At 33.2% G+C, this 15,248-nt stretch overlaps 3 protein-coding genes across 6 annotated transcripts; 1 reads left to right on the top strand and 2 right to left on the bottom strand.

Moving 5' to 3' along the window:
- The first annotated feature begins 1,358 nt into the window (after nt 1-1,358).
- On the top strand, nt 1,359-8,042 carry LOC108479590 (pantothenate kinase 1). 2 transcript variants are annotated; one of them, XM_017782293.2, is made up of 11 exons: nt 1,383-1,450; nt 1,681-1,862; nt 2,332-2,538; nt 3,719-3,765; nt 4,052-4,168; nt 4,987-5,106; nt 5,197-5,291; nt 5,380-5,473; nt 5,662-5,793; nt 6,931-7,043; nt 7,553-8,042. In XM_017782293.2, the coding sequence occupies exons 2-11, from the start codon at nt 1,781-1,783 to the stop codon at nt 7,776-7,778; spliced, it is 1,233 nt and encodes a 410-aa protein (XP_017637782.1). In that variant the 5' UTR covers nt 1,383-1,450; nt 1,681-1,780; the 3' UTR covers nt 7,779-8,042. The 2 variants fall into 2 exon arrangements, with proteins under 2 accessions (XP_052879002.1, XP_017637782.1); XM_053023042.1 differs by having other exon boundaries at nt 1,359-1,862; nt 2,363-2,538.
- Nucleotides 8,043-8,262: 220 nt separating this feature from the next.
- On the bottom strand, nt 8,263-11,526 carry LOC108477576 (uncharacterized). Of its 3 annotated transcripts, none has more exons than XM_053023044.1 (6): nt 11,260-11,526; nt 10,311-10,451; nt 10,026-10,217; nt 9,412-9,534; nt 9,138-9,281; nt 8,263-8,905 (listed from the first exon to the last, which is right to left on the bottom strand). In XM_053023044.1, the coding sequence occupies exons 2-6, from the start codon at nt 10,434-10,436 to the stop codon at nt 8,459-8,461; spliced, it is 1,032 nt and encodes a 343-aa protein (XP_052879004.1). In that variant the 5' UTR covers nt 10,437-10,451; nt 11,260-11,526; the 3' UTR covers nt 8,263-8,458. The 3 variants fall into 3 exon arrangements, with proteins under 3 accessions (XP_052879004.1, XP_052879003.1, XP_052879005.1); XM_053023043.1 differs by having other exon boundaries at nt 9,138-9,263; nt 11,260-11,525; XM_053023045.1 differs by having other exon boundaries at nt 10,026-10,184; nt 11,260-11,525.
- A 937-nt stretch (nt 11,527-12,463) lies between these two features.
- Nucleotides 12,464-13,768, bottom strand: LOC108477575 (glucan endo-1,3-beta-glucosidase-like). Its single transcript, XM_053022960.1, has 2 exons — nt 13,669-13,768; nt 12,464-13,572 (listed from the first exon to the last, which is right to left on the bottom strand). Exons 1-2 carry the CDS (start codon nt 13,766-13,768, stop codon nt 12,599-12,601), a joined length of 1,074 nt encoding a protein of 357 aa, XP_052878920.1. The 3' UTR covers nt 12,464-12,598.
- Nucleotides 13,769-15,248: the final 1,480 nt, after the last annotated feature.

Genomic DNA, 15,248 nt, shown 5'->3' with positions numbered 1-15,248 from the left:
ACCCACCATCCTTTTCATTCACCAGTTGACAATGACTGTCTCACGATGTACTAAGGTCAAAAGTAAGAATACTGAAATTAAAGATTAGAATTAAGGTGGTGTCCACAAGTATATAGATCGGATTGTAATATAATTTTTTACAAAGTGTCATATGTATTTTAACTTTTAAAATATAAAAAATTAAAAATAATTTTTTAAAATAATTAATTACTAACGTTAATTTTTCTTAAAATAATTCTTTGATAAAGTTAATTCAAAACTTAACCCACTCATATTAGACTTACACTTGTCGGACTGACTAGATTGCCAAATTTTTATAATGTTGTACATCGTTGAATGTAACTGACAATTTTTTTTCCTCTTTCAGTGACTGCTGACAAATTGTAACATATTTTTATAATGTTGTACATTATTGAATTTTACTTAAATAATATCGAATCAATTATAGCAGTTAAGTGTGATAAACCAATAAATTAACCGGTATTTCAATTTTACATATTTAAAATTTCAAACTTAAATGGATCTAATGATTTTAAATGTCACACTAAAACATAAAGTATATAAATAAAATTTATTTGTAATCTATAAGTTTGGAAAAAATTTAAATTGATGAGAATACTCTTTATTATTAATTATATTATTAAATTCTCATTGAATAATAATTTATTAATATTATTATGTGATAATAATAAAATAATATTAATTAATAAGATAGTCTATTAATGTGAAATTAATTAATTTGATTATATCTTTTAAAATTGCACTTTAAAATTAACATAATATGTTTTTAGTAATAATATTCGTATACTACCAATAGAATTTTTAGGCTCTACAAGGTTAAGGGGTTAACAAGTGTCGTATAAGAGTATAATAAAATATTAAAAAATAAATATTAAAAAAAGAGAGACACATTAGAGTTTTTAAGGTTATTTTATTATTATCAAATCGTATCATTTAAATATCAAATAAGAGAATTAATCTTAATATTAAATATATAATATTGTAAATATAATTAAATGATGTAGAAATAATTATAAAGGTGTAAAATATATTGTTTTTAGAAGCATAAAACACATTGTTAAATCTTAAAAGAAATTGTGGGTCAACATGGAAAATTGGAAGAAAAAGAACATTATGGTGTCAACAAACATTGACATTAAAATCACTCTTAATTAAGTTTGATGTCATTAATTAATTAACACCAATTCAATTAATTAAATTGTGGAAGATTGAATTAGGGTTGATAAAATTATATATGAAAATTTTATCGCTCATTCAGTGAATAGTTGTCTGATATACCACTTAATGAAAATATACAATACAATAAGAGTTTATTTGAATTTTCTTCTAAATAAATATTAATAAAAATAAAGGATAAAAACATCCGAAAATAACTCAAGAAGACAGGGAAGGGCGATGGATGAAAGAATGAAGGGAGTCAAAGATGAAGGTGTTTGACTGGCAGATTCAACTAATCATATCTCATATTATTGTTTTCTTACCCATTTTTGGCCCAAGAAAAAGAAAATTCAACTTGATGATTCAATTCAACGCCACCAGTGGTGGCATAATAATCACGTTTGATTTTGACGAATGGAACGTATAATAATATTACGGATTTCATTATTCCACCAAATCCCTTGTTGCTTTTCTTTATATTCTCTTTCCAATGACGTGCAGATGGGTTAGACGCAGGCCAGAAGAGATCCAAACCTCTTCCTTCTATTTTTTCTCTTTCTCCTTTTCTGGGTTTTAAGCTCTAAATTATTAAAGGGAAAGAATGGATCATCTCGCCCATGTTTCTAACCAACCAAATTCTCAGCCCCAATCTCAAATTTCTCATTTGGCTCTCGACATTGGAGGTTTGTTTTCTATCCTTTGATCTTCCAATTTCCTTCTCCCCCCCCCGCCCCCGTTTTGAGCTAATTTGTCACACAATTTAGATTTTTTCGCTTGTACTGTGTTGAATCCCGGTGTTATTATTGTTATTGTTATTATTTGGTTTGTTGAATTGGGCTACTTTTTGTGCCTTCAAACCTACTTTGCTTCCAGTTTTATCTATTTTCTAGTTAGTGTGTTTTTTTTCCTTCCTAATTCTTTGTTAGGATTTGTAGTTTTCTTTAGTTAACTGTCTGAAAGACGGCCTAACGGTTATTAAGAGAGTTTGAACTTTGGGGTCTGAGGGTTCGAATCAATATTTTTTTATGTACTGAAAAGAAAGGACTGAAGCATTTATACTCGTGTCTTTACTTCACACTCCATTTAGAGTATCCAACAATTTACATTTCAGAGATAGTAGAACTTATTACAATCTTCTATGTTGGTTGACAGGTTCTTTGATCAAATTGGTGTATTTCTGTAGATATGATGATAATTGTAGAGATGATGATGAGCTAAGATCCCAAAATGAAAGCCTTGGTTCCGAAAGTGATAACAGCCGACCTGTTCTTGGAGGAAAACTTCATTTCGCAAAGTTTGAAACTAGCAAGATAAATGATTGCTTAGAGTTCATTCACTCCATGAAACTTCACCTTGGTGGTACGTTTACTTTTACTTCTTGTAACAATTATTCCTTAGAGTTTTCCTTTAATATCATTTGGCTGTTTTTGGGTTGCATTCTAGAAGTGTGTTTCCTAAATTCTAAGAGTTAGTATGATTGCCAGCGACATTAGTGCGTAATTAGCCACCTGACAGTCCTAACCTGTATAACAGGGGTTGTGAGATCTTATTTGAGTTTAGACGAGGATTCAGTTGCTTAGTTTAACTTAATATGCAAGCTCATTTAGCACAATGAAAGTGATTTCCAGTTTCACACATATTTGGTTGAGATTTGGCTTGTTCATGAGCTTACCCTAGCTATATTTCAGCCTGATGCACTGTTTAGATGAGCGGTTGGATGTTCTTAGTTGGCTACTACTTGTAGTTTAACTACAATTTGGAGAAGATGGTTGTTGTTATCATCATTCTTTAGATGCAGTTGTCCTTGAATATCATTAATTTTTGGCAGTCTTAAATTGATATTTGAGAAGTGTGTTTTTAACTTCTAAAACACAGTATGAATAACAGGGATCGCTAGACCTTATTTGAGTTTAAATGAGGATTGATTGCTTAATTAAGTTATTAGTTAAGCTCATTTAGTGCTAAGGTTATTTTCACCTATATTTGTTAAACTTTGCCTTGTCCATGAGCCTACCCTAGCTATATTTCAGCATCATGCACTGTTTAGAAAGTGCTAGGATGCCCTTACTCATCTACTACCTGTATTTACTACGGAATGGAAAAGATGTTGAATTGAATTCTCAACATCTACCCATATCTATGGTGTGCAATTTGATTTTTGCTTAAGGGCTCTGAAGCATAATGGCATGACTGACAATATATTGCTCCAGAAATTTTTTAGGTGCTCCTGTTTGTTTTTTCTCGTATTCTGGCATTGAATATCGGAATCATATCTTCTTTTCTTATCCAGGGATATTCCTACTTGTGCTAGGATGATGTTATTTGGGGTTAATACTCCCCTTATCCTTTTTTTTGCCCTAATAAAATACTATCATGTCACTGGACATTGTTTTTTCTTCTGTGGTTAGTACTTAGGAAAGACATCTGGCCTGGTTAACCACAGTTGCAGTTTTGTTGCAATTTCTTGAATATGCTTTTGAAGCTTATTTTATTCTGACATTGCTTAAGCCTATTTTCTTATCAATGATTGTTAATTCAGGTTTCCATGACTGCACTGCCCCTTCCAGTGACAAGATCTTCATAAAGGTAAACTTTCTTGGTATTTCTCTGGTTTTGGGAGGAGTGCAACATTTCTAGATATTCTGCTTTATAATCTGATAGGAGCTACTCATTCTTAATAATTGATAAATTTATTACTAATCATGTAATCTATGTTCTTTTCTTTCATTTTTCTCTTGTTTTTGACTTTTTTCGAATGCTATAATTATTACTGCTTTGAGCACTTATTTCTTTCAACCTGCTTGTATCAGTCATATTTGGTAGGATGTTTTGCAGTAGAAAGATACCTTAAATGGCTAATATCTGTCTGCAGGCAACAGGCGGTGGTGCCTACAAATTTGCTGACCTTTTCAAAGAAAAGCTCGGTGTCAGTCTTGACAAGGAAGATGAAATGGAGTGCCTTGTGACTGGTGCAAATTTTTTGCTTAAGGTGGGTTTCTAATACTGCATAAATGTTGTGAGTCTGCACCAATTGGAGTCTTAAATCTTATAAAATCCTCTTATAATCTAAGTAGTCTTTTCATGTCTGACTATCGTGAAGCCAATCCTTTCTGTTTTCCTGCCAAATATATGTGTGCTAATGTTTTTCCCCATTTCACTTCTTGGAAATTTATGCATGCTTGTTAAATATATTGTATTCATTTTGGCTGTCTGACATGATTATGATATTTTCAACAACACAGCATATCATATGATTTAAATGGAAAACTTAACATTATGTCTCTTGCCTTTAGGTAGTCTACCTAACTGGTTAAATATTTACAATCTGATGCTATGGGCAGCTTAAGTGTGAGTGAGAGAATGGAAAGTTATCAGCATTGCTATTTGATGGCAGGGTTATTTTATCAATGAGACTATTCTAGTTGGTTTTCTTATGATATTTGACTTGTTACGGAGTCTTGGCGAGTTATAATGGAAGTGATTTTGAAGTTTTCTTCTTCTCAGGTTTAAATTTAGAGAACACACTCATCTTTGTTTTTGGAAATGCAAGAGTTTTGTTTGTATCTGGAAGTTTTTGCCTATTCGTTTACTGACAATCATGTTATTCTCCGAAAGTTGGTGTGAACCTTCCTTCTTTTCCTTAAGGGTTGTGGAATATTTTTATCAAAAAAATGTCTGGCAGTAAAATACAGTTTTAATTTACATATTCCTTGACATTGTTCTATAGCGGTTAGCACATAGCTTCTGGCTATTTATTTATTTATTATTGACATGCTCAATATCTATTTTCATATTGTTCTTTGATAGGCAGTCCATCAAGAAGCTTTTACATACTTGGATGGTCAGAAGGAATTTGCTCAGATAGACCCTAATGATTTATATCCTTATCTTCTTGTTAACATCGGGTCTGGTGTTAGCATGATAAAGGTATTCTAGTCATCTTCATTACTTTGGTAATATTTAAAGCTTTTAATATATATATTTATATCGTTGATTTTCAATCTTTTGGGTATATAGGTGGATGGAGATGGCAAGTTTGAGCGAGTTAGTGGAACTAGCCTTGGAGGTGGCACCTTTTGGGGTTTGGGAAGGCTTTTGACAAAGTGCAAGAAGTAATTATGTCCTCATTGACTACTGCAATCTTTAGTTTCCTTCCATACTGTGTTTTATTTTATGTAACCAATTAATTTACTGTCACAGTTTTGATGAGTTACTGGAGCTAAGTCATCAGGGAAATAATAGAGTTATAGATATGCTTGTTGGTGATATCTATGGTGGAACTGACTATGCAAAGGTACGGAGATCTCTTTGTTCTAACTTAGACTAGGAGAATTTCCATTCTCCATATCAATGCATGTAAATTGGAGTTTTCATATCAAATAGCCTCAGTTTCATTCAACACAATAAGAGTTCGTAAATTACCATCTTTGACCTTTTGACATGTAATCATAAACTGCTTTACAATTGTTTTATTAATGACAGATCGGTCTTTCTGCAACAACAATTGCTTCCAGCTTTGGCAAGGCCATTTCTGATAATAAAGGGCTGGTAGATTACAAACCTGAAGACATTTCCCGCTCCCTTCTTCGAATGATTTCAAATAATATTGGTCAGGTTAGTTTCTGTAATGGTTTTCTTGCATATGGTAAATCAAATGTTTATCCTAAAACAGTGCTAACCTTGACGCTTGCCTACTAAAATAGAAAATTTGTATCATTACAAGGATTTTGGCCTTAATGTTGATAGATATTGCTTCTCATGCCTGGTTTAACCTTTCACAATCTTTCCAAGTTCATTTGATGGATGAGAATTCCAGATTTCTGTTTTGCCTAATTGATTTTGTTGCAGAATTAATATTTCAGCTATTCTCAGTTAGTTAATTTAGTTGATATTTCTCTTTTGGGTCTGGGTGAAGGTAGTCCTGATGGGTTTAGTCCATGAGATGGACCCACGAGAGTCTAGTTAGAATTCCATTACCCTGAGAATTACTGTTTCCTTTTCAATTCTGCTTGACTTTTCGGGATGCTGAACCTCCAAATGCATCCGAGAAAGTTCCTGCTGGATCTGAGTGATCTCCTTCTGCATCCTAGTGGTTACTCCTTTGGCTATCTTGCCAGAATGTAGCTCTAATACCAATGATGCAGCTCACTTCTAAATCTTTGGATTTTTAGGAAAAAGAGCCTTTGGAAAACAGAGAGGAGGAGAAGAAACAGAGAAGATCTAAGAGAGAAAGAGTTTTGTCTAATGCTCTATGGCCTTTATTCATTACTGCTCTCCATATATACTTGAGATTCCCAGATCATACAATCCTCAATACCTGATAGCTACTGACAGTAACCGTAACAGAACCAGTAATTCTCATAGTAATTGAGTGGTAACTAGACTAGACTCTCATGGGTCCATCACTTGGACTAAACCCATTAACACTACCTTCATCCAGGCCAAAGGAGAAATATAACTAAACTTCAAAATAACTTAAATAGTAATGATGCTACAGATTATATGGTTACTCTGCTACTCCTTGGGTACCATTGGTTTGTTTAGGATTCAGTTATGTGTATAATTTTTTTTTGCAAGGACTAGCTTTTAGGTTGTCAGTACTTTGATTATACTTTTTATTGGGTCAAAGAAAAAGAAACTTTGCTTTCATGATTTCTCTCATGTTAGTAGCTATAAGCATCATGGTTGTGTCTTTATAATTAATACTGACTGTTGTTCTGTTGGCTTCATTTTTATCTTTTTTTTGTCCAGATATCTTACTTGAATGCACTTCGGTTTGGCCTTAAGCGGATATTTTTTGCCGGTTTTTTCATTCGGGGTCATGCCTATACTATGGACACTATTTCCGTCGCTGTTAATTTCTGGTAACTATTGAAGTGTTAATTTTTCAGTTGCACTCCTCGTCATAAACCATTTATATGTTTCCCTTTTGTGAAACTCAAATGATAATTCTCAACACTTGAGGCTGATTGTCGAAAATGATTTCATTCTCTGAAGTTCAATTCATCCTCACAGAATCTTCAATGAAAATTAAAATGTGAAAGCTTACCTTGTAGAGGTAATTATTACAATGATAAAATTGCAAACCTCTATTAACCAAAGGAGGAACAAAATTGCTTCCCCTGAAATCCTAACAATTATCCTGTGTCTGCAAGAAACAAAAAAGATTATCTTTAGTAATTTGTGATAAAAAAGTGAAATAAGTTGACTAGCTGGCCATCTTCTTTTTCACTTGATACATAGTTCCATCTTTAGACACCAGGTCCTGTTACTTAGAAGCTGTGCATTCTAATAAGTTTCCCTTTTGCTAACATCGATCTTCCTTGATTTTTAATTAATTTTCTTCCTTTCTTCTCTGAATTTTATGCTACAGGTCCAAAGGTGAGGCTGAAGCAATGTTTCTACGGCATGAAGGTTTTCTTGGGGCACTAGGTGCATTCATGAGCTATGAGAAGCAGTGTCTTGACGGCTTGACTGTCAATAAAATACCGCAAAGGTTCCCCATCAGTGTATCCTCTGCCGGAAATAAGATTTATTGCTCAATGAACGGTAAATCAAATGACAATGAAAGTATTGAGTGTACTGTATACAGAACATAGAGATAGAGCATACAAGACAAAGTGATTCTTGTGGAATATCTAGGTAACTGTACAAGAGAGAAGCTCTCCATTCGGAGAACATGTATTACATTATACATATATTGTAGGACCAGTCATTTCAACAGAAACCAATGTGAAGAAACAATAAAAGAGTTGCAACTCACAATTAGACAAGATTGTCTTACATCTCCCTTCATTGTAGATTACATGTACCATATATGTATTGCTTTTTTACTTTCTTCTAATGGAATTATTCTCTTTAAACTGTTTCTTCTTCTGAATGTCTGATTTTTTTGGTTGAATTCAAGCATTCAATTCCAATTCTTGTTTGGTGAGACTCACATTTTGGTATATGATCTTTCAGGGGTCTGCACTTTATTTGCTTGTGATCGAGTTCAGATGCTTTTTTTTTAAACAAAGAAGTATCAAATGTCCTGACATTCATGTCTGACGTATATTCAAACATCGATATAATAGTATGACCTTTTAAATATATATAAAAGAATAAGAATAGATTTTTCATATCGGACAAATATCCTTATCCAAGTCTTGCAAGATGATGATTCAAATGCTTTTGGAAGATTTCAAAAGTTCAAACTGAAACATCATAATGATGGACATTTTTCATATAAAATACTCACATGCTACAGTCAACCAACTATATATGAACTTAGAACTCATCAAATCGCAGATGGTTCAGCAGTCAATAGCCTCTTACCACGCAGCTTCACATTTCTCCTATGAAGGTTCCATCTTTCTTTAATGTCATTAATCTGCTCAACTTGGTGCTGTTCATTGATTTCGTTGACTGAATTTTCAGCGTCAAAGCCACCCTTTAGTCTAGCAGCTTCGGCGAGCAGATCATTGATCAGCATCTCAGTGGTCTTGCTGGTTATTCCCCTTAGATACCAAGAAATGGGTGGGGGAGGGACGATGGCAGGCTGAATCAGTTGGTCCAAGCTCACCTTCGACCCAATCCTTCCTTTTCCCCCAGTACATGAACAATACTCTGCCCATGTTTTAGGTTTGAAAGGAAAGCAAGTTTCTTCATCAATGAAAAGAGGTTCTACTCTCCAGTGACCTTCAAATTTTTTCATGAATCCTGCATCTACTTGCTTGAACTTCATCTGTTAACAGTCATTATTAGAATTACTGAGAGTAACTCGCTAGTAACCCATGCATGATCTTTTTGCACACAAGATTAAGCAAAAGAAATTAAATGCTTCACTAAGTGGAGTGTCAAATCCTTCAAAGATTCAAATTGTTGAATGTAACTCAGAACCACAAAAATAAAAGTCCTCACAGAGAAGGCTCACTCATGGATTTTAAAATCTAATAATCGGAAAAAGTAAGCCTTACTGAGTAATCTTCTCTGTTTTGATCCACTAGAACATGAACTGAGATGGTCCCTGACCACCAAAGGAATCTCCACAAAGCTTTCTGCTCCACGTCAACCACCTGTCTTTTACCTATATCAACTAAAACCTTTCTAGATATCACTTCCTGAAGCATAAGATCAGTTTATTAAATAAAATCAGAAATTTCTGAAAAGGCTTGAAATGTTGAAGCTACAAATGACATTGAAGATGGAAAACATCAAATCTACTATTGCCTGTGAAAATGTACCACTCACCTTAATGTTTTTGAATACTCTCTTGTTATCAGGATCTGTTACAATATTATACACTGCATCAGGAGGCAATCCAACATCAACTTTTGCCTTAAGGTTGCAAAGAGAACCTTTTGGTACACTGACCTGCCAAGAATAACATTAGGTTCCTAGTACTTTGCAAAATGTTAGATGCTTAGGGTAAAGTATCCATCAAAGCAATTAGGAATGTAAGATGACAGCAATCTTGTGCAAACATTAGATATATAATCAACTTTCAAAATTAGAATCCAGGAGTTTTCTTCAGTGTTGGCTATATGAAAGAAATCGTACTAACAAAGTGTACTCTAAAGTTACAAAACTATAATCTATGATAGCTATGTTACTCATACTCAGGTGTGAGTGTCGGACATGAGCATGTGTTAGGCACGGGAATGTTCACTTTTCTTTGTTTTTGGATGGTTGTATCCTCATATCCATGTCAATAATTATGTCAAACACAAGTGCCAAACATGGGTTCTTTGACAAAAATGAAGAGTTTAAGCAACATAGCATGATATACATGATGTTTGAAAGAAAGGGTGAAACTAGAATAACTACTGAGAATGAAACCACAAATTTCCCCAAGGATTCTTTACCTTTATTTCTGGAGGTTGATTGACCCATATAGGATTTTCTCTCCAAGCTTGCAATTGTTTCTCCAGATCGATCCCCAATGCAGTAGATAAACTCTTCTCCTTCCCAAGAAAAGGGTTAACTGATTTTATTCCAACATTATCCTTACCTAGTCTCTTGATCTGTGACTTTGACAAAAGAAAACGGAACTTTCCCTTCAAAATCCAACATAGAAAAACCTATCTATCAAACACGGCTTTTCAATTTCCATTGAATGAATTTTCCTCTACATAGGAGCCATGACAAACCTTGAGACAATTTTGAAGTTGGTTTGGAAGCTGAAGCAAAAAGGCAGAAAATGCTGGATCAAGAAACTTCAGTGTTCCATTTCTGTCACTCCTAGGAACATCCATGCTTACTTTTCTCCCTTCCATCTAGCCTGTTAAAATCTGAAATTTAATACAAATGTTAATCCACAATAAACTAAAAGATGTGCTAATGCCATTGCTTTGTATAAGAATACTATATCAGCAAGTTTACAGATAGCAGAGAATGGAAAAGCTTATTAACCACCAAAACCTGTAAAACTTTGAACAAATACAGGATGAATGATATAACATTAGAACTTAAGCTTATTCACCGAGGTTAAATGTAAATTTGTTATCCTACATACCAAGGATGAGATAAAGCACACCCTTAGTTAAACAAACTACCCACACTGAGCCACTCTCCAGAATTATTTATTGTATTTGTAACCCTCTGACCGTATAAAGAAACCGAAGGAAGACATCATATTCTTGTTATGTTTGGGATAAGTCAAGAACATTAAGCCACATCTCTAAAATTTCTACAGCAACCCCGGATTTTGTGGGATGGTACTCTTTTCAGAAAACCAAAATTTGTTAAATTTTTTTTTTGTATTTTCATCAGTTGATTAACTTAAAGCAAAAGTCTCTCGTAATCAGATTAAAGTAACGATCATTCCCACGAACCCTTGATATAATTAATCAAATTAACTCAGCTCTAAAGTAACGGCAGGAGGGAATCATGCATAAATGAAGCGATTTGAGGCAATTTCTTAGCCGAGTCTATCATGGTCTTGGGCAAAATTCAAGATTTGCATTCAACATGGGTGAAGTGGAATCAGTAGCCATCAAAATTGACAACGAAAAATAAATAAAGGAAGAGAGCAGAAAAGGTAGAATCAAAAGCAGATTTCGCAATGAAAAATAAAGACAAAGAATGGGAGAAACTTACAAGGTGGATGGGGTGACGAGAATGTTCATTCCAGTAAAGATTCTTCGTGGGAAAAGAGAGGAGATTGTGAATGGATTACTTTTATTTTCCTTTCCCAGTTTTTTGTTTAGAGTTGTAGAAGTTAGGTACAACACGTGAAGCACACATGGAGCACAAAACCGAGGAAGCAATATGAACTTCAGAGCTTCCCTTCTTCCTATAGCAGTTCTCAACTTGTACCTTCTCTACTCAGCTTCACTAAACTATTAATGTTAGCGTTATAAAATAATCATTAACCTATTTTCCCTTATTTTTTACAATTTAAAATTTTTTTCATAGCTAATTTTACAATTAAGATACCCTTTCATATTTATCCTCTAAATACATATTTTATCTATTTGATTCTAAATATAAAATATTTAATAAATTTAACCCTTAATATTTACAAAATTTTCATTTAAGTTTGAACTCTAAACTTTTTTTTATAAATTTAGCCCTCAAAATTTTTCAAATTAGTTCTAATTTAATAATTTTATAAATTTTATAAATTTTGAGGACTAAATTTATTTATTTTTTAGAAGTTAAACTAAGATGACAAATTTTGTAAACATTGAGAGTTGAATTTGTTAAATATTTAGGATCCAATATGTAAATATTGGAGAACTAAATTTATTATTAATCTAATAAAAAAAGACGCACATCATCTAACAACAAGTAACAAAAAGTGATCAAAACATTTGATTTGAAAACTTTAATGATTAAATCAGAAAAATTAATAATTCAATGACATTTTATAATTTGCCCAAAAGAATGAAGATTTTTTAACTATTTTTATGTTCCTTCTGTAAAAGTAATTTTAGATGTTTTAAATTTTAGGAAATTTTCTTAACTATTATTAATGTATATATTTTTATCTTTTAAAATGATTAAAAATTAAAAATTAGAAATCTATCCCTATCAATAAAAGTAGGAGCCTCTCAAGTGGAATGTCTAGAACTTGCAAATTTGTTTTCTCGATCAAAGCTGGTTTAGCTAAACAATCCGCAACTTGATTTTGTTCCCTCGGAATATACTGCAGAAACTATTAATTTTCGTGAAACAAAATATTATGGCTTTGCCTAATCAAAGCAAAATTTGAGACAGTGTAAAAGCTTCCTAGAATGACTTTAACAACTTCCAAGCTATTAGAATGAATGATAACTTGGTCATAGCCCCTTCGTTGAATAAGTTTGAGGCCATCAAGGCGATTCAATATTTTCAATTACACTCAGTGTATGGAAAATACAGTGATGTCCAAATCAAAAAAGAAAATATAAGAGGTTGTCTAGAAGATGAATCCTATTTATTGGTTACATCCAACTTAATTTTCTGAATTAAATCTAAGATCATAGGCCTTGACACCATCAAGTCCAAATATCCCAAAATGCCTCTCACACTCATCTCCTTCTTTTCTATTCTCATCAAACATATCAAACAAGTAAATCTCAATTCCCACCCCAGGCCTCCTTGGTGTCCCTACATTTCCCACTACTCTCCTAACCACATTCTCGTTGTAAGCCAATGCATTCTCCACGCTGGCTGCCTCCCCTCCGCCCTTTGGCCACCCTGTCTCCGACACGACCACTTCAACTTCTGCAAACCCTTCTTTCTCCATTGCATGAACCACTGCATCTAAGCTCGCTTCAAACAGATTGCCATACATCAACTGACCGTCTTGAACCATGTCATTGCTTCTAAACAATGCGTAGTCCAACGTTACTTGATTCGACCTACTGCTTGTGTAGCTGAAGTATGGATACACGTTGACCATGAATGGTGATTTCGTCTCATGCAAGAAACTCAGTAAAGGGCGCAAGACAGAACGAAGGGAAGGATCAAAGGCTCCGAGCGAAGGAGGGTAGGATACAGAGAGCACGGATGCTGCTTGAGGGGAGGATAACTTGATAGTACCATCAAGGTTTAGCATTTTAAGTGCTTGGTAAAGGTTAACAATAGCGGGTACAAGATAGGGAGAATATAATGAGTCTTTAAAGAGGACCTCATTTCCAACCGCAATATATCGAATTTGGCTCGGAACAATATGCGCGAATATGTCGGTTTGGAGCCATTGGAGTGCAGAGGCAGGTGGGCCTGAGGCAAGTGAAGGGAGGACTTCATTAGGGACACCGATCATGATATTGATCCCAGTGCCTGAAAATGACTGTAAAGTAAACGGATCAGGATCGAAGATCCGGACATTCGAAATGCCATTAGTTTTGAGAATGTTGATCACTTCCGAGGTTGGTGGGAGGTTGTTGGCAACACGGCCATAGCAGATTCCAAGTGTTGCAGCAACTGCAAGCAAATCCAAATTTAAAAAAAAAAAAAAACCTTCAAGCACTTATTATAAAAATCATGAGATCCCATTCCTATATATTGACAATATCTAACAGCGCAAGGGATAAGAGATGTTGGCACCTGCTTCACATGGAAGAAGCAAGAGAAATGAAACTGGAAATAGAAGATCTCGAATTGTGATTGTTATCAACATTGTTTTTCCAAGCTCAACGAATTCAATTTTTTCCAGGCAATGTTTGGTTAGTAGAATGAAGAAAAGAGATGAATCTTTGTTGAATATATAGTGTTACAGGTTAGAATGATTGCACACTTGGTGTAAATTAGGTTGAATTTTGGTTTGAAAGGCTTCTTGTACTTGGCAATTTTATATTATTAGGGGTTTTTATTTCCCCTAAAATATCTGTTTTCAATGCTTGCATAGTGATGTGATGGAACAGGATTTGACATACACAATACCCAAGTAGTTAAGACCATAACTCGATTCGATTCGAAAAAATCGAAAAAAATTTTAATTTCGCGTTAAACGAATCGAGTTATTCGAGTCAACTCGAATTTTTTTCGAATTTTGAGTTCGAATCGAGTTTAGTTTTTTAATTCGAATAACTCGAATAATTCGAATATCAAACTATAATATTTTACATTTTTACCCTAAACTCCCAAACTTTTTTACTTTTCCCTCAAAACTTTTACTGCTTCCCACTTTCCTCCCAAAACTTTTACTCCCCATTCATCCCAACCCCCCAATCTACCGAAAATCCATTTCCCACCAAAATTTTACTCTCCCATTTACTTTTTATCAAAATTTTACTCCCCAAAACCCTCAAAACTTTTATTTTCCCCCATAATTTTTACTCCCTCCCACTTTTCCCTTAATTTTTTTTTACTTCTTACCCTTTACTCTCAAATAAAAAATCAAAATTATCCAAAAAAAATCACTAAACATAAATAGTAATAATTTTATTTATATCTACTATTTATATTATTAAATTAATTTTCACATTTTATATTATTTATATTATTTGAATTGTTTAGTCGCATTGAATATTTATATTAAAATTGAATTATTAATTATGCCTTTAAATATTCATGTTAAAATTTTATATTGGTATCAATTTCACATTTTATCTTTAAAATAAATTTTATTAAAAATCCAATTTTACATTTAATATATTTTTAATTCCAAAATACATAGTGACAAGAATCAAGATAATTGAAATAACTAAGCAAGCAAAGAAGCTAACCCGTATATAAAAGATTAATAAATAAATTATAAGGTGATGAAAGTTAATCAAAATTTTGATTAAGGTGGACAAATTTTATTACGATGGATGACGGTGGTTACAAGGACCCAAAATTATTTTTTAAAATTTAACTCGAACAAATATATTCGATTCGATTCGATTTGATTTGAATTCCATCTCACTCGACTTGATTCAAGAAAATTTCAAATCAAATTAGGATGATAAAATATGATTCGTCAACTCGATTAACTCGAAAATTTTCATTCGATTCGATTCAATTTAATCGAATGCTCACCCCTACCATCAAGAACATAGCAGTGAAGGGCATGAGTGATGAAATTAGTTTGTTTATTGAAAAATGGTACTCATTTAGATTCTATGACTTACTATCTAGCTTTTCATTTATAGTTAAAATAACTACACCAATAAATT

The sequence above is a fragment of the Gossypium arboreum genome, chromosome 12 (genome assembly GCF_025698485.1).
Source record: "Gossypium arboreum isolate Shixiya-1 chromosome 12, ASM2569848v2, whole genome shotgun sequence".
In the NCBI taxonomy this organism is placed as follows: Eukaryota; Viridiplantae; Streptophyta; class Magnoliopsida; order Malvales; family Malvaceae; genus Gossypium; species Gossypium arboreum.
Note: the sequence above shows the minus strand (reverse complement) of the source record. Positions and strands in the feature narration are given on the sequence as shown.

Bases quoted from the DNA above. Each gene is read 5' to 3' on its own strand.
- LOC108479590 (XM_017782293.2), top strand. From the start codon at position 1,781: ATGGATCATCTCGCCCATGTTTCTAACCAACCAAATTCTCAGCCCCAA. The intron at 4,169-4,986 runs GTGGGTTTCTAA...GTTCTTTGATAG, and splicing joins GTGCAAATTTTTTGCTTAAG to GCAGTCCATCAAGAAGCTTT. The intron at 7,044-7,552 runs GTAACTATTGAA...TTTATGCTACAG, and splicing joins TCCGTCGCTGTTAATTTCTG to GTCCAAAGGTGAGGCTGAAG.
- LOC108477576 (XM_053023044.1), bottom strand. From the start codon at position 10,436: ATGGAAGGGAGAAAAGTAAGCATGGATGTTCCTAGGAGTGACAGAAAT. The intron at 9,535-10,025 runs GTAAAGAATCCT...TATTCTTGGCAG, and splicing joins ATCAACCTCCAGAAATAAAG to GTCAGTGTACCAAAAGGTTC. The intron at 8,906-9,137 runs GTAAGGCTTACT...GACTGTTAACAG, and splicing joins AAAACAGAGAAGATTACTCA to ATGAAGTTCAAGCAAGTAGA.
- LOC108477575 (XM_053022960.1), bottom strand. From the start codon at position 13,768: ATGTTGATAACAATCACAATTCGAGATCTTCTATTTCCAGTTTCATTT. The intron at 13,573-13,668 runs GTTAGATATTGT...ATTTGCTTGCAG, and splicing joins CATCTCTTATCCCTTGCGCT to TTGCTGCAACACTTGGAATC.